The following is a 27,611-nucleotide window of genomic DNA, read 5'->3' as shown; positions in this document are numbered from 1 at the left end:
ACCTTGCATGACTTTTTTTTTTTTTTTTTTTTTAAAGGAGGCTCCACACCCATGGTGGGGCTTGAACTCATGATCCTGAGATCAAGAACTGAGCTAAGATCAAGAGTCAAGCACTTGGGGTGCATGGGTGGCTCAGGAAGTTGAGCATCTGCTTTGGGCTCAGGTCATGATCTCAGGCGGGGGAGGGGGTTAGTCCTGGTATCAAGCCCCGGATCTGGCTCCCTGCTCAGCATGGAGTCTGCTTCTCCCTCTTCCTCTGCCCCCACCCCCCACCCCCCAGGCTTGAGATCTTCCTCTCTCTCTCTCTCAGGTGAATAAATGAATAAGTAAAATCCTTAAGAAAAAAAAAAAAAAGTCAGGCACTTAACCAGCTGAGCCACCCAGGTGCCCCTCTTTGTGTAACTTCCTAGAAATCAAATTAAGCACGTGGTGAGATGCCATTGGTTTGGAATCCTGAACGTGCTAATCATGTTACCCTTCCTTTGTGACTGAATGACACTGACATAGTGGAAAGACACAGCTCATGTGCAGGTCTACACAGCGTGCTCACAATCGTTCACAAGCGTTCATAATCACTGCAACTCCACTTTTGGAATTCTGGGCTCTGATTTTATTAGCTATATGACTCGGGAAGATTCTTTTTAATCTCTACCCCTCTGCTTTCTAAAATATTAGGATAAGACTACAAACTGTAGTGTTGATGGGGGAATCAAATGAATTTAGAATACAGCCCAGACTGTACAGAAAAGTATCAGAACAGTGCCTGGCATGTAGCAAGCCCTTGAATGTTAATTCTTCCTCCTTCTCCCTTCTCTTTCTTCCTCCTCCTTCTAGGCTGATGTGTATCTTGAAATCAGGGCCTGTGTCCTGTACTCTTCCTCTGCCAGTGATTTTGAGAATCAGAGAACAGAAAAGACCTGTATCAGCTTCCTGGAAATGAAGTCCCCGAGATTCGCTCATGCCCCATTCAAGGCCCCCTGAGATATGTAGGCAGGGGGCTTGAGACAACCTCAAGGTTCTCCTGGCCCTGAGTTTAGGAAGAGCCAGATGCTCCCAGGAGACCATGAAGGATGTGGAAGTAGGAGAGAGGGGTGTGTGTGTGTGTGTGTGTGTGTGTGCGCGCGCGCGCGCGCGCGTGTGTTGGGTGGGGAAAGAGCGAGTGGGAGCCACATCTAGGAGCCCTTCAGTCAGGAATAGGGGCCAGGTTTGTGGCCAGGCAGAAGTGAGGGTATTTTAGGAAATGGCAGCAGGAGCCAAGAGCAGCTGAAGACCAAGTCCGGATCCTCACAGGCACTGGGCACAATGTCATTCCTTAAAATTAGACCCAGCCGCAGGGTACATACAGCAATTCTGACACGAACTCCTGACGTTAACCCAGACTGTACCGGTTAAGGTACTCATCCCCAGTGAGACAGTCCTCACTTCTCATGCCAGCTGTTAGTTTGGGGCTCCCCAAGCTACCTATGCTTCTTACCAATGGGCTATCATTCAGGGGTTCCCACAACTTTATGAGGCTTGATGATTCACCAGGATGATTCACAGAACTTGGGAAAGATCTATACATAAAATTATAGTTTTACTGGGGGACCTGGGTGGCTGACTCTTGATTTTGGTTCAAGTCACGATCTCAGGGTCCTGGAATTGAGCACCAGGTTGGGCTCCACGCTCAACAGGGAATCTGCTTGAGGATTCTCTCTTTCCCTCTCCTCCTGTCCCTCCCTCCCCGAGACCACAACTATCTCCCCAGGGGTCCCAACTTCTTACTGACCATTACCCAGCTCTGATTATCAGTAGAAATGTTCATACAACTTAGTCCTTCTCCTCTTACTGCAAACCTGGCGGAAAGAACATGAAGTTCAGTGCCTGAGTTCTGGGGTTTGTTCCAAGTCTGTAGTTACCTCTCTGAACTTCAAGTGTAATGACCTCTAACTATTCCAGGAGGCTGTGGTATTCACATACATTGTCGTGAGTAGGAAGTCTTTTTTTTTTTTTTTTAAAGATTTTATTTATTCATTTTACAGAGATCACAAGTAGGCAGAGAGGCAGGCAGAGAGAGAGAGAGAGAGAGAGGAGGAAGCAGGCTCCCTGCCAAGCAGAGAGCTCGATGTGGGGCTCGATCTCAGGACTCTGGGATCATGACCTGAGCGGAAGGCAGAGGCTTTAACCTACTGAGCCACCCAGGCGCCCCATGAGTAGGAAGTCTTTTAAAAAAGAGGCAACAGGGCACCTGGCTGGTCAGATGGTTAAGCAGTTGCCTTCGACTCAGATCATGATCCCAGGGTCCTGGGATCGAGTCCTTCATCCGGCTCCCTGTTCAGTAGGAAGCCTGCTTCTCCGTCTCCCACTCCCCCTGCATGTATTCCCTCTTTCACTCTCTCTCTCTCTCTGTGTTAAATAAATAAATATAATCTAAAAAAAAATGCGGTTTAGACTGCACCATCTCTAAGGGGAAGAAAAGTAATTTGTCTCAGGTGAGATGCTCTGTCTTAGAGGTCAGCCAATAGAGAAACCATCCCAGTAGCGCTGTGCCATGCTCATGGGCAGGAATATTGTGAATAAGACTGGAACTGGAGGTTCTTCCTTCACGCTCCCCCAGGAGCTGGGTGCCCACCCCCTCCTGCACCTGGTGTGGCCACTGACTGCATCTCAGAGTTGAATGAAACCACCAAACCAGGACTCAGAACTTTATCCGAAGAAAAGAATCCAGGCTCCTTGGGAAAGAAGTGGGGAAGTAGAGGGAAATAGAGTCTCCCTACTTTGAGACTTGAAGAGCGTGCAGGCAGGACAAGCAACAAACCCACTTCTGGAGAAGCCAGTTAGAAAGCTGTTCGAGGGTGCCTGGGTGGCTCAGTGGGTTAAGCCTCTGCCTTCCGCTCAGGTCATGACCTCAAGTTCCTGGGATCAAGCCCAGCATGAGGCTCTCTGCTCAGCGGGGAGCCTGCTTCTCCCCACCTCTCTCTGCCTGCCTCTCTGCCTACTTGTGATCTCGGTCTGTCAAATAAATAAATAAATAATCTTTTTTTTTTTTTTAAAGATTTTATTTATTTATTTGACAGACAGAGATGACAAGTAGGCAGAGAGGCAGGCAGGCAGAGAGAGAGGAGGAAGCAGGCTCCTTGCTGAGCAGAAAGCCCGATGCGGGACCCGATCCCAGGAACCTGGGATCATGACCTGAGCTGAAGGCAGAGGCTTTAACCCACTGAGCCACCCAGGCACCCTAAATAATCTTAAAAAAAAAAAAAAGGAAGAAAGAAAGAAAGCTGCTCTAGAAGCATCTGAATCACAGGGTCCTGAATGTCTAGGCTACCAGCTGCCCACCCTTGGGCAACTTGAGGGAGAACATTTGCTTCTGTGTAGAAATGTGTAGTTCTGTGAACTGCGTAGCAGTTCCCTTCTGGAAATGTCCTTTTGCTCAAGGAACATAGACTGTCCGCTCTGTTGGGCTTGTGAACGCTGAAGAGACGGAGCGGCACAACATGGAAGGGTGTGTCCCTTCCCACCTCCTCCCGGGCTCCAGTGAAGATGAAGGGTCACCCCTGGGCGAACTGTAACCCTGAGCTGCAGGTGGTCATTGCGATCTCAGAGGACGACCCGGGGACAGCGCCTGAAAGCTATAAGGCACCGAAGCCCTGTTCTGCTGTGAAATGGAAGATCAAATCTGCTGAGTCTTATAAGTTAAAGGCTCCTGCTGCCAGATGCAAGATGGGGGCACTCGGCATACTCCCGAGCTATTGTATAAAAAAAAGATGTTGGAATAATTAGACGTTATTTAATTTAATGATGCTGGAATAATTAGATATGTTAACACCTTAGTTCTCACCACAAATGAAAACTAATTCCAGATGGATTGGATTGCTCATTGTGAGAAAAAAATAATATGGCATATAAAAAACAAAACTATTAAATATAGAGTAAAATATATGAACTTTTTTTCTGCTAGCACTCTTGGGGTAGTCCCAAGCAAGATATGAAACCAAGAGGTCATAAAAGGAAAAAAAAAAAAAATGCCAGGCTGGACCACACAGAAATGAACAAAAGATACCTTACATGCAACCAAGATAGAAGGAACAGATGACCAGGAGGAAACACTTATAATATATAACAGAAAAAGGTTAATCTCCCTAAATAGGAAAAGAACACCACACTAATAAGAAAGACAACAACAACAACAAAAAAAAACACAACAAAAACCAAAAACAAAACAAAACAAAAACCCAACAGGAAAAAGATCAAAGGATATAATTAAGGACTTCAGAGAAAAATAGAAATGGTCAATAAGAATATATATTTTAGAAACCCTGAGACCTTATAATATTTAAAGGAATTCACATTAAAGAATCAATATGACTCTTTTCACCTATAGGTGAAAAAGATTTGTAAATCCAGAATAAGGTCTAGAAGAATATGTGCTAAACCCTGAGCAGTGCTTCATTCTGAGGGAATATAATTGACCAAGCAGAGCAGGGATCTTTTATTTTGTTACTTTCTATTCACTGTTCATGTGGTGAGATTATGGGTGATTTTTACCGTGGGGATGTTTTGCTGTACAATTTAATTTCTTTGCAAGCTGTGCAAACATAAATATACTACTTTCGGGGTTTTGGAAAGTTTCTGTTTATTTTAGTTTTCAAAATCACACAAAAAAGTGTGAGTATATTAGAAGAATCAGGCCAGTTTTTACCTAATCTCATAGCTCATTTTTTTTTTTTTAGTGCGGGAGGGGCAGGAAGAGAGGGAAAGAGACTCTTAAAACAGACTCCAAGACCTTGAGTTCATGACCTGAGCTGAAATGAGGAGTCGTACCTGAGCCTCCCAGGTACCCCTCAGACCATTTTTTTTTTAAAAGATTTTATTTATTTATTTGACAGACAGAGATCACAAGTGGGCAGAGAGGCAGGCAGAGAGAGAGGGAGGAAACAGGCTCCCTGCTGAGCAGAGAGCCCAATGTGGGGCTTGATCCCAGGACTGTGAAATCACGACCTAAGCCAAAGGCAGAGGCTTTAACCCACTGAGCCACCCAGGCGCCCTGCCCCTCATACCAATTTTTATTCACTCTTTGTCCTTGTACTTAATTCATGGATATCTTTAATTATACATTTTCCCCAACATACTTCTTTCTAGATATCCCCCCCCACAACTGAAAATAGAAAAGAAAAAAAACAAAACAAAATAATGAAGAAAGGAAAAAAAGAAAAAAGATGGCACCATGTACATACGGATTTAATTATTTTAATATATTATCATTGCTATCACTAAAGTTTTGGCACTGGTGAGGACCAAAGTCACCAAGATAATAGATAGCCAGACAATACTTTGGGAAACAAGTTTTCAGAAAGGTCAAAAAGAAATGTCCTTGCTATGTAACTTTTGAATAAGCCACTTGAAAAGAAGTCAGTATTACATGCACATATTACATAACTTAAAGAATCCAAAAGTGCATGTTGGAAAGTTGTGTCCCTGACACCTTTGCTCCTAAGGCATGTACTATTACAAATAGTGATATCTTGTATATCCTTCCAGAGATGGTCTACCCACGGGCAAACGTTGGCATAATTATAGGGTAGCCCTCCGTAACATGGGTTTGCCTCTTGCTTATTTTACTTGAAAAAATATCTTAGAAATTGTTGTATATCAGTATCTATAACGCTGTATCATGGTTTTCAGTGATATGTAAATGCAAATGATTTCAGTCTGTGGATTAACTATAATTTAGCTCATCATTCCCCTACTGATAGGTGCTTATGTTGTTTTTAATATTTTATCGGTTCAAGAAATGTTGTAATATCCTCCTGTATTTGTAATTTTGCAAATGTGCATGTATATTTGTAGAAGAAATCCCTGCCAGTAGGGTTACTCCTTCATAATGTAGGTGTGTTTTAAATTTTAACTGCTCTGTAGTAATTTCTATTCCTTTGAGTCACAATTAAGAGTCTGTTTCCCTGTATCTTCAGCTATACAGTGATATAAAGCTTTTGACTTTTGCCAAGCTTCTAGGTGAAAAGTGGTCTCTTAGGTAGTTTTGATTTGTCTCTCTTTCATTGCAAGTGAAGTTGAATATTTTTGTATATGTTTAAGGCCACTTATATTTCCTCTCTTCTGAATTGTCCATTTATTATCTCTTAATTTTACTCAATTTCATTTATTTTGTTTTTATAAAAATAATTTTTGCTATTTAAAGATTCTCTTGCTGGGTAAGGGAAAAAAACCCCAGCTACATGGTATTTATGAGAGATACTTCTAAATCAAAATAACTTAGAGTAACTGAAAATAGAGGGATGAATAAAGATATATTGAACACCTGGATAAAAAAATGAAGTAGGAATAACTATATTAAAACAAAACAAACTAAATCCAAAGCAATTTAATATTTCAGATTTATGAGGTGCTATGTATCAAGAATATATAAAAATCATGAATAGTTCATGAATCTAACAACAGATTTCAAAATATAAAACAAAAATGGTTAGAAATATAAGAAAATTTGACAAACTCACAAATATATACTATTTTGGGGATACTTAAATGTACCTCTCAGAAGTTAACAAATCAAGTAGACAAAAGTAAATAAGGTTATAGAAGATCTAAATAATAAAATTAAGTTAATAAACAGAGAATATATCTTTTTAAAAAAACATATGAAATGTTCAGAAAAAGAAACAATTATGAGACTATAAAAGCATTTAGATAATTCAAAAAAGCAGAACATATACACTCTGACCACAATGTAATAGCTATAAATCAATAATAAAAGAATGGGAACTTTCAAAACAGAAAACAGAACTGCAACTATTTATAAGAAAATAAAATCACCTTTCTGTAGGACTCTTCAAGTAAAAAGAGAATCTAAATGGAAATTACAAACATGAATGACAATAAGAGAGAATGTGTACTGAATCTTAATGGAATGGCCTACACAGTAACGTAAAAATGTACAGCATTAAAAGTATTTATCGGAAAATCAGAAAATTTTACTAAGTAGTCAGTTTTTAAAAGGTTTTAAAAAATACAAAATATCAAGAAAATTAATTCAGGGGGAAAGAATAAAGATAAAAGTATACATCAGATTTCTACTTTTTTTAAAAGATTTTATTTGTTTATTTTTATAAGATTTTATTTATTTATTTGACAGATCACAAGTAGGCAGAGAGGCAGGCAGAGAGAGGAGGAAGCAGGCTCCCCGCTGAGCAGAGAGCCTGATGTGGGGCTGGATCCCAGGACCCTGAGGTCATGACCTGAGCCGAAGACAGAGGCTTAACCCACTGAGCCACCCAGGCTCCCTCTACTTCTGTTAATACTGGACTTTCCTTCTAAGGAAAGACAGAAAAGCTGTATGACTACAAATACATCACGCATCTACTTGAAGCATAAGCATCCATAAACACACAAGGTAATAGACAATAGAACCAGAAGACCCAGAGGCAAGTTAGGCATTAGGTACTGCATTCCTATTAATGGTATTTCCCATTTTCTTTTCTTGTTCTTCTTCTTTTTTTTTTAAACTTTTGTGGGGTTTTTGTTTTGTTTTTCTTTTAAAGATTTTTTTTTTTACTTAGAATGTGAGAGAGAGAGAGAGAAATCATGAGGGTGGGGGGCGGAGGAGCAGGCTCTCCACTGAGCAGGGAGCCTGATGTGGGACTCAATCCCAGCACCCTGGCATCATAACCTGAGCCAAAGGCAGACTCTTAACCACCTGAGCCACCCAGGTGCCCTCCTGGTTTTGCTAGAGGAAGCTGAGTGGTTTAGCCTCACAGGGCTGAGTGAAGAAATGCTGGCATCCGTCATCTCTTAACCCAACTCTGGGTTGGGATGCCAAAGGCTTAAGAACTGGACTAGACTTGCTTTCTTTCTTTCTTTTTTTCTTTAATTATTTTTTATTTTTTGATGGAGAGAGATAGATTACAAGTAGGCAGAGAGAAAGGGAGGGAAACAGGCTCCCCAGTGAGCAGGGAGCCTGATGTGGGGGCTCAATTCCAGGACCCCAAGACCATGACCTGAGCTGAAGGCAGAGGCTTTAACCCACTGAGCCACCCAGCTGCACCTAGACTTGCTTTCTAAAGGACTGCAGCTTGACTTCAAAGACTCCTACTCTGGGACACCTGGGTGGCTCAGTTGGTTAAGCAGCTGCCTTCAGCTCAGGTCATGATCCCAGCGTCCTGGGATCGAGTCCCACATCAGGCTCCTTGCTCAGGGGGGAGCCTGCTTCTCCCTCTGCCTCTGCCTACCATTCTGCCTGCCTGTGCTTGCTCTCTCCCCCCTTCTCTCTCTGATAAATAAATAAAATCTTAAAAAAAAAAAAAAGACTCCCACTCTGGAAATTGAATTAGGCTGATCCTAGATTGCTTGTGCCTTCAGGCAACTATCAGAAACAAAAGTAAATTTTGTCTGAGGCAAATGAAATCATCCTATAGATGAGATCCAGCAGAAGCTTAAAGAATGAGTTTTTCTGGCACACAATCAAAAGCAACCAGCCCTGGGGGAAAAAAAACCCCAGCAATACAGCCAAAACCCACTAGAAATAATAGACAATAGAAATCATTTCATGTACAACCCAGATATTGGAGTTATAGCTATAATTCTTAAAACAACTATGTTTACAAAATGTAAGGGGATAATTAAAGATGAAACTAAGAATTCTGACATAAAATAAGAAATATAAAAAGGACATAGATCTGAAAAAAAATCTAATCAAAATTAAAAACTGAAAAATACAGTTGCTAAAATTAAGAATTCAGTGGACAGATTTAATAGAGTTAGACACAACTGAATGTAGAATTAACGAGCTAGAAAAGACAAGAGGATTTTTAAAAATGCAGAAGAGAGGGTAAGAGACAGGAAGGATCTCTTGGAAGGTCTAACACATGTATAATCTGAAGAAGGGGGGTGGAGAAAGAAGAATGGTATAGAAGAAATATTTGAACAGGTATGTCTGAAGAACTCCTAAACTGATGAAAGATTTCCAGTCACAGATTTAAGAAACCCCATGGCCGGGGCGCCTGAATGGCTCAGTGGGTTAAAGCCTCTACTTTTGGCTCAGGTCATGACCCCAGGGTCCTGGGATCAAGCCCCACATTGGGCTCTCTGTTTGGCAGGGAGCCTGCTTCCCTTCCATTCTCTCTGCGTGTTTCTGCCTACTTGTGACTCTGTCAAATAAATAAAATCTTTAAAAAGAAACCCCATAGCCCCAAATGGCATAAATAAAAACATAAATTCACACCTAGCCTCGTTAACCGACCCTCTCATTGTTGCCCCTTTGAACCTAATACCCCGTGTCTCCCTCTGGCTCCTTATAATTAACCAATTCTTCCAATGTTCTTAGAACAAGATTTACCATCTGTTGTACCCGAGTTTTTGGGTCCAAGAAACCACCAAGGAGCCAACACCAATGCAATCACATGAGGGTTTATTTGACCAGCTTAAGCTTGGGCCCAAGTATACCCGACACAGCAGAGTAGGGACTTGGACCTCAAGCTTAGTTAAGGCAGGGGTATTTATGGGTTCCTGTTACTAAAGCAGGGTGGGGGTTTCTGGAACCAAAGCAGAGTGGGGGTCTTTAGAACTAAAGTAGGGTGGGGCTTCCTGAAACTAAAGTAAAGTAGGGGAAAGTTCAGCCCTTGGGCACAGGGGTCTGAGATGACTGTACTTATGCTAAGGCTAAACCTGAGGTGGGATGGCCTTAGTTTTTCTCAGCCTCCACATTTCCCCCTCTCAGAGGAACCTAAGGAAGGACCCAATCAGGGGTCCAGGCTGGTCTCAGGAACAAGGTGTGGTGGCTGGTATTGCCGTCTGAGTACCATGAGCTTAACTGTACTGACTCTGTCTTTGACAAAAGTAAACAACATTAGTGGCATACGTGAAAGTGGTGCAGTCTTAGCTTTAGGGTATTGTCCTTGTCGGGCTGACTTTTCCATTCTGGGACGAAGTCCTTGGGAACGGCGTGTGGGTCAGCTGGTTGGACATGGGTGTAGTGGACCCAGGGAGTAATCCCATTGACCTTGGGAGCAGTGGGAGTGGTCAGGATCACGATGTAGGGTCCCTTCCAGTGAGGATCCAAGTAAGGATGTGGTTCTAGCTCCATCTCTGTCTCAGTGTGGGCAGTCCGGATCCCTGCGTGGGCTCTTTTGAACATTATTTCAAATGGGGTCACCTTGTTTAAACAGGGTGTACATGGCGCCCTGAGGAGGGCAAAAGAAAGTAGGTCCACCCATCCACCACCAGTCTCCAGAATTAGCTTTGCCAAGGTCTGTCTCCTTGCCCAGAGCTCTGGGCCCGGTAGGCACAATGTAGCCCCCAACTAGTGTCCATGGCTTGGCCAATGCCTGCGAGACTGAACTCACAAATGCAGGGCTGTTGTTTGATCCAATTGCGAGAAGTAACCCAAACCTCTAGTAGTTTTTTGGCTACCACTCCTGCCATCTCATGTTTTGCAGAAAAAAAGCCTCTACCCAGCCTACGGTCCGTATAGATGTTGGCGATCTTACCCTTGGCCATCTGAAGTGCCTTGGTGAGTGCAATCAGCTCCACTTTTCCCGCCGAGGTTCCGTGTGGCAGGGCTGTTGTCCAGAGTTCCTGCTCAGGAGAAACCACCACAGCCCCCGCACACCTCTTTCCATCGACCATGTAGCTACTCCCGTCTGTGAACAGAGTCATCTCCACATCCTGGAGGGGAGTGTCTCTGAGATCCGGCCTTATTCCTGTGACCTGGGTTAGGACCTCTCCGCAGTCATGTGGGTGGTCAGTCAGCTCCTCTGGCAGCAACGTGGCTGGATTTACGCCGGGGGCCAGAAAATCACTTTTGGTTCATTGAGGAGGAGGGCCTGATACCCTGTCACTCGGGTGTTTGTCATCCACTGGTCTGGGTAGAGTCTGGAGAAGGGCCTTGATTGTGTGGGGGGTGTGGTCAAAATGAGATTTTGACCCAAAATCAATTTACTTATATCCTTAACCAGAAGGGCCATGGCAGCAATTATGTGGAGGCAAGGGGGAACCCAGCTGCTACTGGATCTAGTTTCTTGTTAAGATAGGCTATTGGCCTTTGCCGAGGCCCCAGAGTCTGAGTCACAACTCCTTTGGCCACCTCTGCCTCTTTACCCACATACAAGTGGGAGGGCTCGGTAACATCTGGGATGGCCAATGCTGGGACACTCAGTAAGGCTGTTTGTAATTCCCAAAATGCTTCATATATGTGGGGCTGACTGACTGGCAAAGGCAAGATCATCTAAACGAGTTATCCGGCAACTTCTCTGAAGTTTACCTCAAGTTGTCTAGTTTAGGTAAACAAGCATTTTAAAAACAATTAAATCTAGAATTTAACATCCATTACGGTGTGTTATTAAAACAATTTTTCTCTCTAGAATCACCCTCATTTCCAGAGATAGTCAAATCAAGACTAATTTATTTGAAAAACAAGTCCAGTTTTAACAAACTTGGCCTAATTATTTACATAAGCTCAGCAAGAACAGTAAGTGTGATCATATAGATCTTTTAGAATCTGCTCTGCTGGAACTTCTTATAAGGAATCTCTAGGTTGAACTTTTAGTAGCCTCTCCAGGCCAGAAGCCAAGCCATGTAGTTGCCATCAGACATGCCTGTAATACCTGTTTATTTGGGTGAATTCCTCTTCCTGAGGTCCTGCCTCTACCAGGAAGTGATATTCTTTACTCACCTGGGGAGGCTGCTGGGAACTCTGTTAGCAAGGTATCAGGCCAACAGTTCCAAAGGGCTTTATAGCTCCATGTATAAAATCAACCTTAGTTCCTTTAAGCTGTCTGGTCATACCTAAGCCTTTTCAAATATGACATTCCAGTCAAAGCCTTGGTAAAATAACCAGTGTTTCCAATGGTGTCCTGTTACAAGGAGAAAAGATTCTTATTGAACTCATGTAAATGATTGATTGCCATGGAAGAATACTTGCTGAGATCTTTTGGTTTCAGAGATAGAGAGAAAAATTGAATACCTTGATTCGTTTACAAATGAATAGTTTTAAATCTCTGTATGTTACAGATAACTAAAGAAAAAGTTTCCCTAGTCTGGAGGAACAAACATTACAGAACCAGTCATGTTTAAAATAAGACAAAACATTAAGTGACACAACATTACAATCTTTCAGTTCCCATGTTACTAATTCTGGTTTAGTCTGAAGGCAGCTTTTACTTCTGTAAATTCTTATCCATTTCAGTTCCAGGATTTTAACATATCAAAGACCTGCATTTGTCCTGAAAGTCTTCCCATATGAATTTCCTTTAAGGTGAGGTCATCTTTCAAGAGAATTAAAACAATTACAAATGACAAAAACTCAGAGTAGATATGGTTAAATATCAAGTGATGACCCTTATCAAAACATTAAAATTTTAGGAAATGTATAGAACCTCTAGAGTAGTTACAGCATTTACCCAAATGTAACCCAAGGTTTATCATTGGTTTAGCAATACTCCCTGAGTAATTCAGCATATCAAGGAAAAGTCAAAGAGATCTCATTTACAATTTTGGGCAGGCAAAGAGAAAACCATTTACATTTTCTTAACAGCAGATCAATTAATCTAAGAAAACTTTGTCCTTTTATTTTTTTAATTTATTTGACAGACGGAGATCACAAGTGGGCAGAGAGGGAGGCAGAGAGGAGAAAGCAGGCTCCCTGTTGAGCAGAGAGCCTGATGCGGGGCTCGATCCTAGGACCCTGAGATCATGACCCGAGCTGAAGGCAGAGGCTTAACCCACTGAGCCACCCAGGTGCCCCTATTTCCATCAGTCTTAGTTACACTTAGCATTTTGTACTTTTAGAAACACCTTAAAAACCTCTAGTTAGTTATTAATCTGTTGTGAATGGTTATAACAGAATTCTTTAGATGTCAATTTATGAATCAGTTAAGCACAAAGCACATTTACTAACAGATTTAAGTATTATTTTCTTTGCTGTAAGAAGTCAAAAGCACAAAACTATGTTCAGTAATCAATGACTTAGCATTTTATCCTCTTTGGAAAAGACGTAAATGTCCAACAAATTTAATTCCATTTGTTATCCAAGCAAAACTTTAAACTTTCAGGTTACCAAAGACTTTGAAAGCGATCTCAGCAATTACCCTTTAAAACTTTGAGACAGACAATTAACCATCAGTTTGGTCATTTCTTTGCTAACAGATTTTAACAAATAACACGAGCTTATTTGACCTTCAGTAAACTTTGAAGTTTCACATTTACTGCTAGTAACTTAAAAGACGTGTATATCTTAATTAAACCAACAAACTTAACTTAGTTCACATACTGATTTACGTTCCACCTGGGCCCACTCCACTTTGAATTTTTACCTGAGACATGGGTGGGAAGATCTGGATTGGGGAGTGTTTGGTCCAGGGGGTGCTCTTCTTGCTCCTTGACAGTGAAGAACAGAACAAAGTACCACCAGAGTGCAGAGAAACGGTTCCCAGTTCTAGAACTCATCAGCTCCAAGAGAGGAGGAGACGCCATGCTTTCCACCAGCAAGGTTGGGGTGGGGGGTGGCTAGGCAGTCCCCGTCCGGCCAGAGAGGGCAAGGAATGTCCCCAAAACAAAGGTAGTTTCAGCAGCTGCTTGGGCATATTCCTTAAAGTCTCTGTCTTGAGTTAGACTAACCCCAGTTGGCTCCAGTTATAGCCATTAACACACGAAATGAGTGAAGGAGAAGCCCCACATCTATTAGGAGGAACGGAGAGGCGAAAGTCAGTCCCCTTACTCTCTGCTTGCCTCATTTCTCCAAACACAACAACAACGCAACAGACAACAAAAAGACAGGACAAAAACAACCGCAGATCCAGCGGCCCTCCCGGGGCCATCCAGCATTAAAGGATGGCCATTCAGACATGCGGAAAGTCTGAAACTTTCCCTTTCATATGTCCGTGCACAGGTTATGAGCTCTATCCCTAACATCCGAGAAGTGGTCAATCATCAGAGTCAGAGAGGAGTTGTCTGCGTCTGTCCCATCACGTCCTCAGTCCACAACAAGACAAATACACTACGACAATTAACAAGAACACACTCACAAAGACAAACGATCGGGCGCGACTGCGAAGACAAAACTGGAAGGAAGTTAAGGGAGAATCCGGCTGTAATGGCAGCGGGCTCTCTTCACAGATGAGGACCTCGTCCTCTGGGCCCGACCACAACAGCAGCCGAGCCTCCAGACATGGGTCCGACCGCCAACAGCAGCCGAGCCTCCAGATGAGGACCTCATCCTCCACAGATGAGGACCTCATCCTCCAGGCAGGAGCAAGGGACGTCTCCACAAGTCCCCCGGGTCAACGACCCGCCACGGGTCCGCTTGAGCCAATGTCGACTTCAGATACTCAGATACTCAGATACTTAGACTCGGCCCAACCACGACAGCAGCCGAGCCTCCAGATTGGAATTCCTACAGGTAAAAATGCAGATTGGAGCTCCCTAAAAGTTTGCGTGCAAATAGATTAAAAAAAAACAAAAACAAAAATGAGTGCACTCACCAGCCGGGGCAGGACCCTCTGGGTCGGAGTCCTGGGGTCTCTCAGATCTGGGTGGAACCTCCAAATGTTGTACCCAAGTTTTTGCATCCGAGAGACCACCCAGGAGCCAACACCAATGCAATCACACGAGGGTTTATTCGACAGGCTTAAGCTTGGGCCCAAGTATACCCGATGCAGCAGAGTAGGGACTCGGACCAGAGCTTAGTTAAGGCAGGGGTATTTGTGGGTTCCTGTTACTAAAGCAGGGTGGGGGTCTTTAGAACTAAAGTAGGGTGGGGCTTCCTGAAACTAAAGTAAAGTAGGGGAAAGTTCAGCCCTAGGGCACAGGGGTCTGAGATGGCTGTACTTATGCTAAGGCTAAACCTGAGGTGGGATGGCCTTAATTTTTCTCAGCCTCCACACCATCCTGCTTTTACCTTTCTGAAATAGAAATAACTTTTTAATATACTTTGAATATATAGGAGACAAAAGATTCATGAAACGCTACTCTTTCTTCTTGGCAGTGTTTTCTGGACCATTTTACTCTTTTCCATCTTATTAAAAAATAATTCTGGTCACAGTCCCTAAATCCGGGCTCAACCTACAGCTGGAAAAACTCTGCCTTAGCTGATTTAGGAATGTGGAGGGAATAGAATTGCACTAACAGACACCTAATACTTAAATTTGTTTGCTTGTCTTTCACCGGCCAGGAATCAGATGACCTTGGACAAGGGGCTGTTTTTCTTGCTGTGCTCTGCTTTGTTTCCTTCTTTTCTTTTCTCTCCTTGCTGGGAGCTCAGACTCCTGGATCAACTCCCGGGCTTGGGACGGGGTTGGGGGGGTAGGGTGGGTGCGCATTAGGAAAAGCCAGCGGCCAGTTAAATCCCAGCCGCGGGTTCCTGCTCTCTGGGAAGTGAGGAGCACCAGGGCGAGGGCGCTGTGCGGTGGCGAACCTGTAGGTCAGGCAAGGGCCGGGCTCGCTGGCTGGGGCTTCCTGGCCTTGGAAGGGCCCCGGGCTTCCAGAACTTTGCTGGACTGCGAGACAAAGTACAGACCAAAGAACTTGACATTCTCGCTGTGAGTGCGCGGAAATGCAAGGTGGGGAGTCGGAGCAGCGGCGGGCGCCGTGGGCGCTCGGGGCGGGGGGGCGGTCTGGGTTAATCCCGGGGCGCATCCTCTGCAGTGGCGTTGGCCGGCGCCTCCCCTGGGCCGCAGTCCTACCGCTGGAGAAGGCGGCCTATGTGTGTTCTTCGTTAGGTTACGTTGGAGAGACCGACGACCGCAAGGGAAAGTGAGCAGTAAGGGGCCTGGCCGGCTTTCGCCCGGCCCACTCCCGGCCTCTGGCGCCCTTGAACCCGCCCCTCCGGGTAGATCTCTGAGCGGGCTCCAGGCACTCTTCACTCGCGGTCCAAAGGCTCGGCGGCGCGGGCAATGGATCTCGTGGCTGCTCTGCGGGGCGCGAGACTGCGGCGGGCGCTGCTGGGGCCGCGGGTGGCCCTCCCAGGCCTCTGCCCACACGGGGCCAGAGCCAAGGCCGCCATCCCCGCCGCGGTCCCGGTTACCGCCGAGACTCCTGGAAACGGGCCTGGCGACCAGAGGCTGCGGACCCTGGAGGAGCTTCCTGGGCCCGGACCGCTGCGCTTCCTCTTCCAGCTGTTAGTGCAAGGCTACGTTCTGCGGTTACACAAGCTCCAGGTACCAGAACTGGCCTCGCGACCGGGGAAGGGGGAAGTGGGGGGAGTGAGCACCAGGACGGAAGAGCAGGAGATGGGGAGATGTTGGACAAAAAAAAGTGAAGGACGCGAAAATTTAGCTCAGGACCGACTGGAGCTATGGTCCTAGGCTGGACGTCGGTAGGGATCACGTGTAAAGGGTAGACAGAACTCTGTGAGCTGAAATGAGTAGGTGCAGAGCGGTAGGTACCAGGGAGGAGGTGACTTGGGAAGCCAAGTTCAAAATGCACGGAGGTTGAGAGAGGCCGAAACTGTCTTGGTAACGGAATGGCAGGTCCCAGTGTCTACCCTGTCAGATGTGGTAGAACCACTATTTAATTCTGGGGTGGTGTTGACTACCACAGACTTCTTCCGAAGGAAATGGCTTTGGGGAGGGTTATGGACATCTAGCAATTTGCAAGATAAGTTTTCCCATAGGGAGAAAAATGTCACTTCTGAGGGATTGAAAGCAAAATCATAGACGTTCAGGAAAAGATGCATTTTGTTGCTGTTGTTATTATTAAGGAATCAATGTCCAGTAAGGAGAGTTTATTCAGGGGAACACTGAGGCAGGGATGGATGGATATCCCACTGCGAATGGAAAGAGACTGGAAAACCCAATGTGGGTTAAGGTGGAGAGGTTTTAGGAGATGAACTGAAGAGATTCAGCTGGGATCTGTCTTCCCAGTGACTATTACAAAGTACTGACGTACCAACTCTGCCCCAGGCATTTTTTCAAAGGGCTGGGATTCACTGGTCGGTGGCCAGTGTCTTCATGGTTTATAGGCCCCCTTGCGGGAGAAGGAGGACAAGGGTCTGAACGAGTCAATAAACTGCTAATTTCACAAAGGGAACTTGAGTGCAGTAGGATGGACTAGACGGACTAGACGGGAGAGGTGGAGAGGGCCTCAGGGAACGAAGGCTGGGGAGTGGCCTGTCTGAGCCACCCTCCGGACAAAGCTGGACCAGAATTGAGGATGAAGTGACTCTGGGGTGTTGAAGCACTAACCAGACTAATTTCAGAGCTTCTGCTCCCACCGGGCTGCTGTCCTCTCCTGGGGTCTTCCCTGTTAGCTCCTGCTCCTGAAACTGGGTGGGCAGCTCCCAAGGTACTCAGAGATGGTTAAAAAAGCATTCCTTCCAGGCTCAGCGTCAAGAAACCAAGTAAGCCAAGAAACTAGAATCCTGTAAACTTTTCCTATGTGATTTAACCTCTGGACATGTGAGAGGCCCAGTGAATGCCCCAGGGGTGGGGATGAAGGATTTCTCACCACTTCTTAGGGAGAGTTTACTGCAAGGTTTTGCTTAGGATTTTCTCTGGAGCAGTAACTACCAAAGAAATTCTAGACCATCCGAAGAGGTGTAGGAGGAAGCAGGAGAAACCCGGGAATGTGTAGCCTTTTATTTTATCTTATTTTACTTTATTTAAAATTTATTTATTTATTTGAGGGAGAGAGAGAGCGCGCGAGAATCAAGGGAGAGGCAGAGGGAGAGGGAGAGAGAGAATCTCAAGCAGACTCCACTCCGAGCGTGGAGCCCTAAGATCATGACCTCAACTGAAATCAAGAATCATCTGCTTAACCGACTGTGCCACCCAAGGGCCCCAGGCATGTGTAGACTTTTAAAGGAGCGGCCAGGGCTAGGATCCAGGAGAGCCCCCTGGCCTCCAGCCCCTAGATCCCAGAGATCTGGAGTCACATGAACCTTCCCAGGGCATCGATGAAAAATACATTAGCCCTTCTCAACCTGCGGCTGGTGTGAATTCATGAAGAGTGGAGGGTTGCACATCTATGAAACCCAGTTAGTACCCCTACTGAGAAGGAGGATACATTTCAGGGACACACACTGTATCAGTTCAAATTTATTTGGTTGCCACTCCCACTGGCTTCAGGTAGGCTTATTGGCTCCTATAACCAAAAAGTGTAATAGTTGGTTCCCTTAGCTATGTAGTGTGCTCTGGACATTCATGAGATGATCAAAGCTATAGTTTTTGTTTTTTGGCATGTGCCTTGGCTCTGCTGTCTTGCAGAAGTTAGATGACTGACCTGGGCTACCTACCCGTCTCTGAACCCATCACAGTGGCCAGAGACATACTCTAATTAGCTTAGACACGTACAGGCTCACCCCTAAAGCTGGGATTGGGTTCCCTCCCACCTAAACCAGGTGAGTACTGCACAAAGCATATGAGTAGAGTTGCTCTAAGGGCAGCTGACCGTAATACCCTCTGTACCCTCAGTTGTCAAAAACCGTGTATCACATGCAAAAATCATAAAATCAGCTCAGGGAAGCATTGTAGGGCTTAAGGGATAGAGTGGGGATTGGAACATGTGAAAATCGTGCTAGCCCATAAATGCAGTTCCGTTCTCTAGCTAACTAAAATAATACCAAGTACTGGAAAAATGAAATGTGAACAACACACATTAAATTTATATGTAGATTTAAATTAATTTCTTTCAAAGATGTCAGCTGAGAGAATGATGAGACCGGTTACATATTCCATTGCTCTAATTGGGGACTGTCTTGGCTGGGGACCCTTCGTGTGCCCCACAGTGCCCTGTGCACATAATTGTCATTTCATATGCATGTTTCTCTTTCTCTCTCTCTCTCTCTCTCTTTTCTTTTTAACAGTTACACATTTTTTTTCTTATGGTGCGTTTTCTTTTTAACAGTTACACATTTTTTTTCTTATGGTGCGAACTCTAAGATCTATTCTCTTAGAAACGTTCAAATGTGTCATAAGTATTAATAATTATAGTCACCAGGCTGAGCATTACATCCCCAGGATGTAATTTATGTTGTATTTATTTTGTATCTGGAAATTTGTATCTTTTGATCCCCTTCACCCATTCCGCCCCCTCCCACCTGTGGCTTCTGGCAGCCACCAGTCTGTTCTGTGTCTCTATGAATTTGGTTTTGTTTGCTTTGTTTTTAGATCCCGCATGGAAGAGAGAACAGCCAATATTTGTCTTTCTCTGACTTATTTCACTTAGCACGATGCCCTCAAAGTCCATCCATTTGTCATAAATGTTGAGATGATCTTCTCTTGTGTGGCCAAATAATACTTCATTGTATATATACCGTAACTTCTCTACCAGTTCATCCCTTAATGGACACTTAGATTGCTTTCAGGTCTTGGCTCTTGTAAATAATGCAGCCATGAGAACGGGTGCCTACATCTTTTTGGTTAGTATTTTTTTTTCTTTAGATAAATACCGAGAGTGGAATTGCTGGATTACAGGGCAGTTCTATTTTTGATTTTTTGAAGAACCTCCCTAGGGACTGTACCAGTAGCTATCCTCACTGAGAGGACGCGAGGGTTCTCTTTTCTCCACGTCCTCACCAACCCTTATAATCTTTCGTCCTTTGGAGGTTCATGCTTCTTCTTTTTTTTTTTTAATAATTTTTATAAAGATTTTATTTATCTATTTAAGAGAGAGTGAGTGAGAGCTTGAGCAGGGAGGAGGGAGGAAATGCAGAGGGAGAGGGAGAAGCAAACTCCCCACGGAGCAGGGAGCCCAACGTGGGGCTCGATCCCAGGACCCTGGGATTGTGACCTGAGCTGAAGGCAGATGCTTAACCAACTGAGTCCTCCAAGTACCCCCTTTTGAGGTTCATTCTAACAGGTGTGAGATGCTATCTCATTGTGGTTCTGATTTGCATTTCCCTGATGATGAGTGATGTTGAGAGTCTTTTCCTGTCCCTGTTGGCCATCTGTATGTCTTCTTGGGGAATATGTTTACTTGGATCTTCTGCTCATTTGTGAGGCTGATGATATTTTCTATTGTCTTTTTAGTCTTTATTTTATTTCTTTTCATCCTGATCTTTGTTGTTTTCTTCCAGAAACTAACTTTGAGATTAGTTGCGGTTCTTTTAAGTGTAAAGTTAGGTTGTTTATTTGAGATTTTTCTTATTTCTTTCTTTTCTTTTTTTTTTAAGATTTTATTTATTTGAGAATAAGAGAGAGAGCATGAGAAGGGGAAGGTCAGAGGGTCAGCAGACTTCCCACTGAGCAGGGAGCCCCATGTAGGACTCGATCCCAGGACTCCAGGATTGTAACCTGAGCCAAAGGGAGTCGCTCAAGCAGCTGAGCCACCTAGACACCCATGAGATTGTTCTTGTATCTTTTTTATTTTTTTAAGATTTAAAATTTTTTTTTTTATTTGACAAAGAGAGAGATTACAAGTAGGTAGAGCAGCAGGTGGGGGAGGGAGCAGGCTCCCCACTGAGCAGAGAGCCCCATGCGGGGCTCAATCCCAGGACTCTGGGATCATGACCCGAGCCAAAGGCAGAGGCTTAACCCACTGAGCCACCCAGGCGCCCCTCGTTCTTGTTTCTTGATGTGGCATCTATCATTGTGAACTTCTCTCTTAGGATTGCTTTTGCTGTATCCATAAATTCTGGCTTTTACCAGCTCTTTCCATCCTTTCCTTAAGCCTGCATTCCCATTCTCCACTGGACATGAGCATCAAAGGCCAGATGATCCGGGACCTTCTGAACCTAACAGGCATCATTCTGCGCAATGCAGAGGGTGTCATGTCCAGCTCCGGCAGCCCCAGTGCCAGGTCAGCAGCAGAAGCAACCTCCTAAAGACTGTGGGAAGGAACGGGGCCTGGGCGCCCCCTCCTGCTCAGTCTCCTGTGCTGCGCACTCTGCCCCTGTAATTTACGTAAGCACCATGGCTGTGTCTGTGTCCCTAAAAGCATGTTTGATTCCCCAGCTCAGGAATCTCCACAGGGCCTGGGAATCAGCTTTTAACTTTTCACAGGGACATTTGAGGCCCTGGCCTCCCTTTCCCAGGTGCCCCCTTACTCTTTGAGGGTTTAGGATGCTCTATTTCCATTTTCATATGTCTTTAGGTATTTTCTGATTTTTTGCTTCTAGGTTTCTTCTCGGTTATTCAGTAGTCTGTTGTTTAATTGCCACATTTTTATGAATTTTCCAGTTTTGGGTTTTTTTTTTTTTTTTTTTGTAATCAGTTTCTAGTTTCATACCTTGTCAGGACAAAAGATGCTTGATAAGATTTTAATCTTCTTAAATTTGTTAAGACTTGTGTTGTGGCCTGTCATGTGATCTCTCCTGGAGAATGTTCCATGTGTGCTTGGAGAAGAATGCATCTTCTGTCATGTTTGGATGGAATGTTCTGGAATGTTCAGTGTGAGTCTGCTAAGTCCCTCTGGTCTGCTGTGTCATTTGAGGCCAGTGTTTCCTTATTGATTTTCTGTCTCGATGATCTGTCCGGGGGATATCAAATTCCCCTACTATTATTGTATCGCTGCTATTTCTCCCTGTAAGTCTGTTAGTATTTGTTTGACATACTCAGGTGCCCATGTTTTATACCATCGCCTGTTTATGGCTTAGAGGCTGATAAGTTCTGAGGGCTAGGCTTGTGTCCTTCCCACCTCTGTATCCCCCAGTGCCAGACACAGTCCCAGGTAGAGGGAAGGTTCTCAGTAATGTTTAATAAAAAACAAATTTCAGGGGCACCTGGGTGGCTCAGTCAGTCAAGCGTCCAATTCTTGACTTCAGCTGAGGTCATGATCACAGGGTGGTGAGACGGAGTCCCGCGTTGGGCTCCGTGCTGGGCGTGGAGCCTGCTTGAGATTCTTTCTCTCCCTCTGTCCCTCCCTGCTCTCTCTAAAAAGAGAAAAAATATTAAAAAAATATATAAAAACCAATAAATTTCATGTAGCAGCCAGAGACCTGTGACGGATACTGAGCAGTGGCTCCCTCTGGTGGCAAACTTGGTGAGACTCTCGTCCCTCTGTGGTCTGGCTTGTGCCACATGAGCTGGGGTGAAGACGAGACAGCGAGGGCGGTGGGCAGAACGAGTAAGTCTGACCCTTCGGGTCTCAGCTTTTCAAGCTCAGAAACTAAATCGGCAAATTCAGCACAGGCTGAATTAGGGACTGACCGACGTTGGCCAAACCCACAGAAACAAATTGTGGATCGGGGTGGCCGTGGCCGTGTATTTATTTACTAAGGACGCCAATCCTCTGGGGGATCCTAATATACTGAATCACATAGAAACTCTGTATCCCAGTTATCTATTGCTGTGTAACAACATAATGGCCTAAACCAACGTTTTGTTACATTCCTGATTCTGTGGGTCAGGAATTTGAGCAGCGGGTATCAGAACGGACTTAACTCAGCTTCACAGCGTAGTGGGGCTTCCCTTTGAATGGCTGGCGATGGCTGGGATGCTCGAGCGGGGTCGTATTTCTGGGCCTTGCGCCTGGCTTTTGGCTGGCTTCTTCAGTTTTTCCCCATGTCACGACTCCTGGGCCTGGAATTTCCAAGATAGTTCCTTCAGTTGCATGTTCGGTGCCTGGGCTAATTTGGCCACATCAGCAGAGTTTCTCTCTCCCTCTCTCTCCCTCTCTCTTTCTCTCCATGTGGCTAGCCTGGGCTTCCGCACATCATGGTGGTCTCCGGATAGTCAGAGTTCTTGCAAGGTACTGGCTTCCCCCAAAGTGAGTTTCCAAGAGCTGGAAGTGGACGTGCCAATTTCTTAAGACCTGGGCCTGAAAACCAGCACAGTGTCATTCCGACTGTATTCTACCCATTGAAGCAGTTACAGAGCCCCCCCAGATTCCAGAGGAGAAGACATAGACCTCACCTCTCGATGGGAAGGGTGTCAACGAATCTGTGGCCATCTTTAATCCACCACATCCTCTTCCAGGATCCAAGTACCTAGGGAGAGAAAATAGTCATTACATTAGTGGTGCTTGGTGTCCAGAGGCCCCAGAATGAAAGGAGCAGAACTGCACGAAAGGAAATTTCATCTAGGCTTTGGAGAAACCTGGTTGAATGGGCCTCTCTGGTGCCTGTCCGTTAGATTAAGTATCTCTCTCTTGAGAGATGAAAGCTGCCAGATTCTTGCTGCTTGGCTCCCCTCTTCTGGGTTCTGTAATGGCCACTCTCATTCTGTTAACACATTCTTTCTTCGGTTTGGCTAATACCATTGATTAGATGGATTTTCTGCTCCAGGACTCCTGTTACCATCCAGCCTTTCAGAGATTATCCTCTAGTTACCTTTACTTGGCTCTCAGATGGATCTGGCAGACATGAGAGGTTGTCCTTGAGACTATGGCCAAACTGGGTGGATGACTTTTAAGCCACAGGGATGGGAAATTCGAAACCAGGTATTAAGGTCGAAGGTGTGAATCATACCAACTTAGCAATGGCTGTTAGAATTTTTATCTTACAGATAAAGTTCTGTGGTCAAAAGAATACCGAATAGTCAAGGTAGCCATATTTCCGATTGGGAGAGCGTAGAATGATGTACGTGTCCTGGTAAGGGACTAATTAATTATAGTATCTTCATATGATGGAATTTTATGCAACCATTAAAACATACCTTAGCTCTGTATATTAATATGAATTGCCTGCTAAGAGGTGGGAAGAAAGTAAGGCACAAAACTATATGCATGTATATGTTTAGTAGGTGCCTAAAGTCTTTCTAGGAGGACGCGCAAGAACTTGGTAATGAATGGTTGCCTCTGTGTGGGGGTCTTGGCATTGGAGAGGGGAGTTAGGATGAGGTCTTATCTTTTATTGCAGGACTGCTCTGGACCTCCACCAGGTTTTCTGGGAGGACCTATTACCATAAAAACAACAACATCCCTGGGGCACCTGGGTGGCTCAGTGGGTTAAGCCGCTGCCTTCAGCTCAGGTCATGATCTCAGGGTCTTGGGATCGAGTCCTGCATCGGGCTCTCTGCTCAGCGGGGAGCCTGCTTCCCTCTCTCTCTCTCTGCCTGCCTCTCCATCTACTTGTGATTTCTCTCTGTCAAATAAATAAATAAAATCTTTAAAAAAAAAAAAACAAAAAAACAACAACATCCCTGGGCGCCTGCGTGGTTCAGTGGGTTAAAGCCTCTGCCTTCAGCTCAGGTCATGATCCCAGGGTCCTGGGATTGAGCCCCGCATCAGGCCCTCTGCTTAGCAGGGAGCCTGCTTCCTCCGATCTCTCTCTCTCTCTCTCTCTCTCTCTCTCTGTCTACTTGTGATCTATGTCAAATAAATTAAAAAAAATCTTTAAAAGCAACAACAACAACAGCCGAAGAACAGAAAGCAGGAGATAAGTGCATGGCTGACTGTGTGCTTCCTAGTGTAACATAGTATTTTGAGGTCCTCTGATAGCCCTTCCCCTGGCACCCTTGTTTGGCGCTGGGTCTTTTCGATTTCCACCTTTGTGCTACACCCTCTTTCCACTTCTGCGTCCGCTGCTGATGGCACATTCCTTGTTCTTGGGGCGCTCTCACGGTTCCACCCATGACCAGCTCCGTGTGTAGGCAAAGTGCGCTCAGCTCAGCACACCGTGGATTTGCTTTGGGGTGGGTGAAGGCTACAGGTTTGGAGCGGGGGTAGTTGAGTGGTGCTTCTGTCTCCATCCCACAGCCCCTCAGAGGGCGCCCCAGGTGCCTTGTCTTGGATCACCCACTCCCCTCAGCCCGTTGTTTGTCTAGAGTGCTAAGTCCCAGGGAAATTCTCTTTTTTTAATGTATATTTTTCTTTTTTTTAACATCTTAATTTTATTTTTTTCCGTGTTCCAAGATTCATTGTTTATGCACCATACCCAGTACTCCATGCAGTACATGCCCTCCTTAATACCGGCCACCAGGCTCACCCAATCCCCCATTCCCCTCCCATCCAAAATCCTCAGTTTCTCGGAGTCCACAGTCTCTCATGGTTCGTCTCCTTCTCCGATTTCCCCCAATTCATCATCACTAGCCGTCAAGGAAATTCAAATCAAAACCACATTGAGATACCACCTTACACCAGTTAGAACGGCCAAAATCAACAGGACAGTCCCAGGGAAATTCTTACTGGCCTACGGTGCGTGTCTTTGTAACTTAACAACACTTCTGTCTTCTTGCATAAAAACAGACATTTTTATGATTATTGAAGTAATGGATACACACGTGCATCACATTTTTTTTTTTTTTGCAAACTTATTTGTAAAGTAAAAAAAAAATCAGAACCATGTTAAATGCCCATGAGCAGGATAAAGAAATTGTGATATAGTCCTACAATGGAACAATATAGGACAGTCATAACAAATGCACAAGCTTTTAATGTACCCATAATGTACTCAAAACAAGGTTGACTAGAATGATAGGTACAATAGAATACTATTTCTGTAAATTAAAAACCGCACAAAAGTACCATAGGCTGTCGCTGAACACATATATATGTAGTAAAATTATTTAAACATTGATGAAAAGAATACATTTCAAATTCAAAATAGTGGTTGTTCTGGGAAGGGAGGGCAAAGGGAATGATAAGAAGGAGACTTGGAAATGTTTTCTTCTCTCTTTTTTTTTTTTTTTTTTTTTTTTTTTTTAAAGATTTTATTTATTTATTTGTCAGAGAGAGAGTGAATGAGAGCGAGCACAGGCAGACAGAGTGGAAGGAAGAGTCAGAGGGAGAAGCAGGCTCCCTGCGGAGCAAGGAGCCTGATGTGGGACTCGATCCCAGGACGCTGGGATCATGACCTGAGCCGAAGGCAGCCGCTTAACCAACTGAGCCACCCAGGCGTCCCCTTTTTTTTTTTTTTGATGTTTTTGTTTTTTAAAAAGATTTGAGGGGGCGCCTGGGTGGGTCAGTGGGTTAAGCCTCTGCCTTCAGCTCAGGTCATGATCTCAGGGTCCTGGGAGAGCCCCACATCCGGCTCTCTGCTCAGCGGGGAGCCTGCTTCCCCCTCTCTCTCTGCCTACCTCTCTGCCTACTTGTGATCTCTGTCTGTCAAATAAATAAATAAAATCTTAAAAAAAAAGAAGGTTTGAAACAAATATGACACATAATAACGGTTCTTAATTTTGGTGGGTGGGTGCGTATGTATTTATAATGGTATTTTCTTGAACTATCCAGTAAAATATCCAGTAAATATTCATAATAAAAAATACAAGCAGTCCTGCTCATCCTAAGTCCACTTGGAGCCACTGGCTTGGTCTGATCTAGGAGACCATTCAAGGCCAGGTTGAGAGCAAGGAGGACCCAGGAATGCTGTTAATTATTTAGCACCTTCTGTCTCCTGGAAATGTGAATTCCACTTGTGGGAGGGGGTTGGGGCTAAATTCTTGACGACACTTTGACAGTCCTGAGACAGGACTATCCCAGTGGGGCTCCTCTTCACCTCTAACCCAGAGTGGGCCTTCTTTCGGCCACACCTGTCAGTGGAAGCAGAGTGGCTCGTGCTGACCGTTCCCTCTCTCCTTCTGTCTATCCAGCTGATGGCTGCCAACTTTTAGGGGCAAGCTTGTTGCTACCCGCAAAATAGTACGTGGAGTCTGTGAGTTTACTTTTGTAAAGGAAAAGCTATTTCCTTGCTGTTTTCATGTTTTTTTGTTTTGTTTTGTTTTGTTTTGCTGTACCGAGAGCCTCCCTGAGGAGTCCACTAGTCAGTACACGGAACAGGCCCTTAAGTAGGAAAACAGAACATTGCCATGTGGTATCAGTTTTTCCTAGTGGAGATTTTAGATGATTTTAATGTTATTTTTTTTCCTCTTGTGACAGCTTTATGGAGGTAGAATCACGTGCCCTATCATCTATCCCACTGAACGGTTACAAGGCTTTTCGGAGATTCCCAGACTTATGTGACCATCACTGCATTAATTTTAGAATATTTTCATTGCCCTGGAAAGAAACCCGGGGCTTTCTAGCGTCACCCGGGCTCCATTCCCTCATCAGTCCCTGGCAACCACCCATCCATTTTCCCTCTCTGTGGATTTGCCTATTCTGGGTATTTCATATAAACGGGCTCACTGGCTATGTGGTGGATTGTGAAAGGTGCCTTTCACATAGCAAGCTGTTTTCCAGATTCATCCTCGCTGGGGCCTCTATCAGTCCTTTGTTCCTTTTTATGGCTGAGTAATATTCCCTCCCAGGCTATGCCCCAATGTAGTCTTTTACCTGTCTGTTAATGGAGATTCATGGGGTTTCCACTTTGGGGGTTGGTATTATTTTTTGAGTTTTCAAGGTACACATAACTGTCAAAGAGAAGCACAGGAGACATTCGTGAAAGTGGTGAAAACAGATTTTCCTCAGTAATGCGTGACAGGAGGGGAAAGAGATAAATTCCCTCTGCTTTGTGAGGCGGTGGGGGGTATGACGGGGCATTTTAAGAGGAGAGGGAGGGAGGGGGGAGCATGACGGTGCCGGCCTGAGCAGAATCAGGGAAATGAAAAATCACAAAAAGCAGGAAACAGGTGTTTGGTCCATGTGAGACTCATCTGGTTTGTTAGCCGGGGCTTATCAGAGTTAGAGGTCTACGTGTCCTCAGGGACTGGACACAGGGGCCTTATTTTTGGGTGTCGGCTGGAACAAACAGGAAATTCTTTTGGCAGCCTTGGGTTTTCTTAGGCAGGCCTTTCTCGGAGGGATGAAGGTCATCCTAGGGATGCTACTCCGAGCTGTTAGAAAACATGTTGGTGTGCTCGAGCCTTTCTCGG

General features: G+C 44.8%; 1 protein-coding gene across 2 annotated transcripts in view; it reads left to right on the top strand.

Annotated features, from left to right (window-relative positions):
• The first annotated feature begins 15,356 nt into the window (after positions 1-15,356).
• LOC131827446 (sterol 26-hydroxylase, mitochondrial) overlaps positions 15,357-27,611 on the top strand; it is a 35,709-nt gene continuing 23,454 nt past the window's right edge. Inside the window, exons 1-2 of one of the 2 annotated variants that reach the window (XM_059168030.1) lie at positions 15,357-15,524; positions 15,705-16,142. In XM_059168030.1, coding sequence (XP_059024013.1) covers positions 15,879-16,142 — 264 coding nt within the window. In that variant the 5' untranslated portion in view covers positions 15,357-15,524; positions 15,705-15,878. Of the gene's footprint in view, positions 15,546-15,704; positions 16,143-27,611 lie in introns of both variants that reach the window. The other variant, XM_059168029.1, reaches the window with a different exon arrangement.

The sequence above is a fragment of the Mustela lutreola genome, chromosome 3 (genome assembly GCF_030435805.1).
Source record: "Mustela lutreola isolate mMusLut2 chromosome 3, mMusLut2.pri, whole genome shotgun sequence".
Taxonomy (NCBI): domain Eukaryota; kingdom Metazoa; phylum Chordata; class Mammalia; order Carnivora; family Mustelidae; genus Mustela; species Mustela lutreola.
Note: the sequence above shows the minus strand (reverse complement) of the source record. Positions and strands in the feature narration are given on the sequence as shown.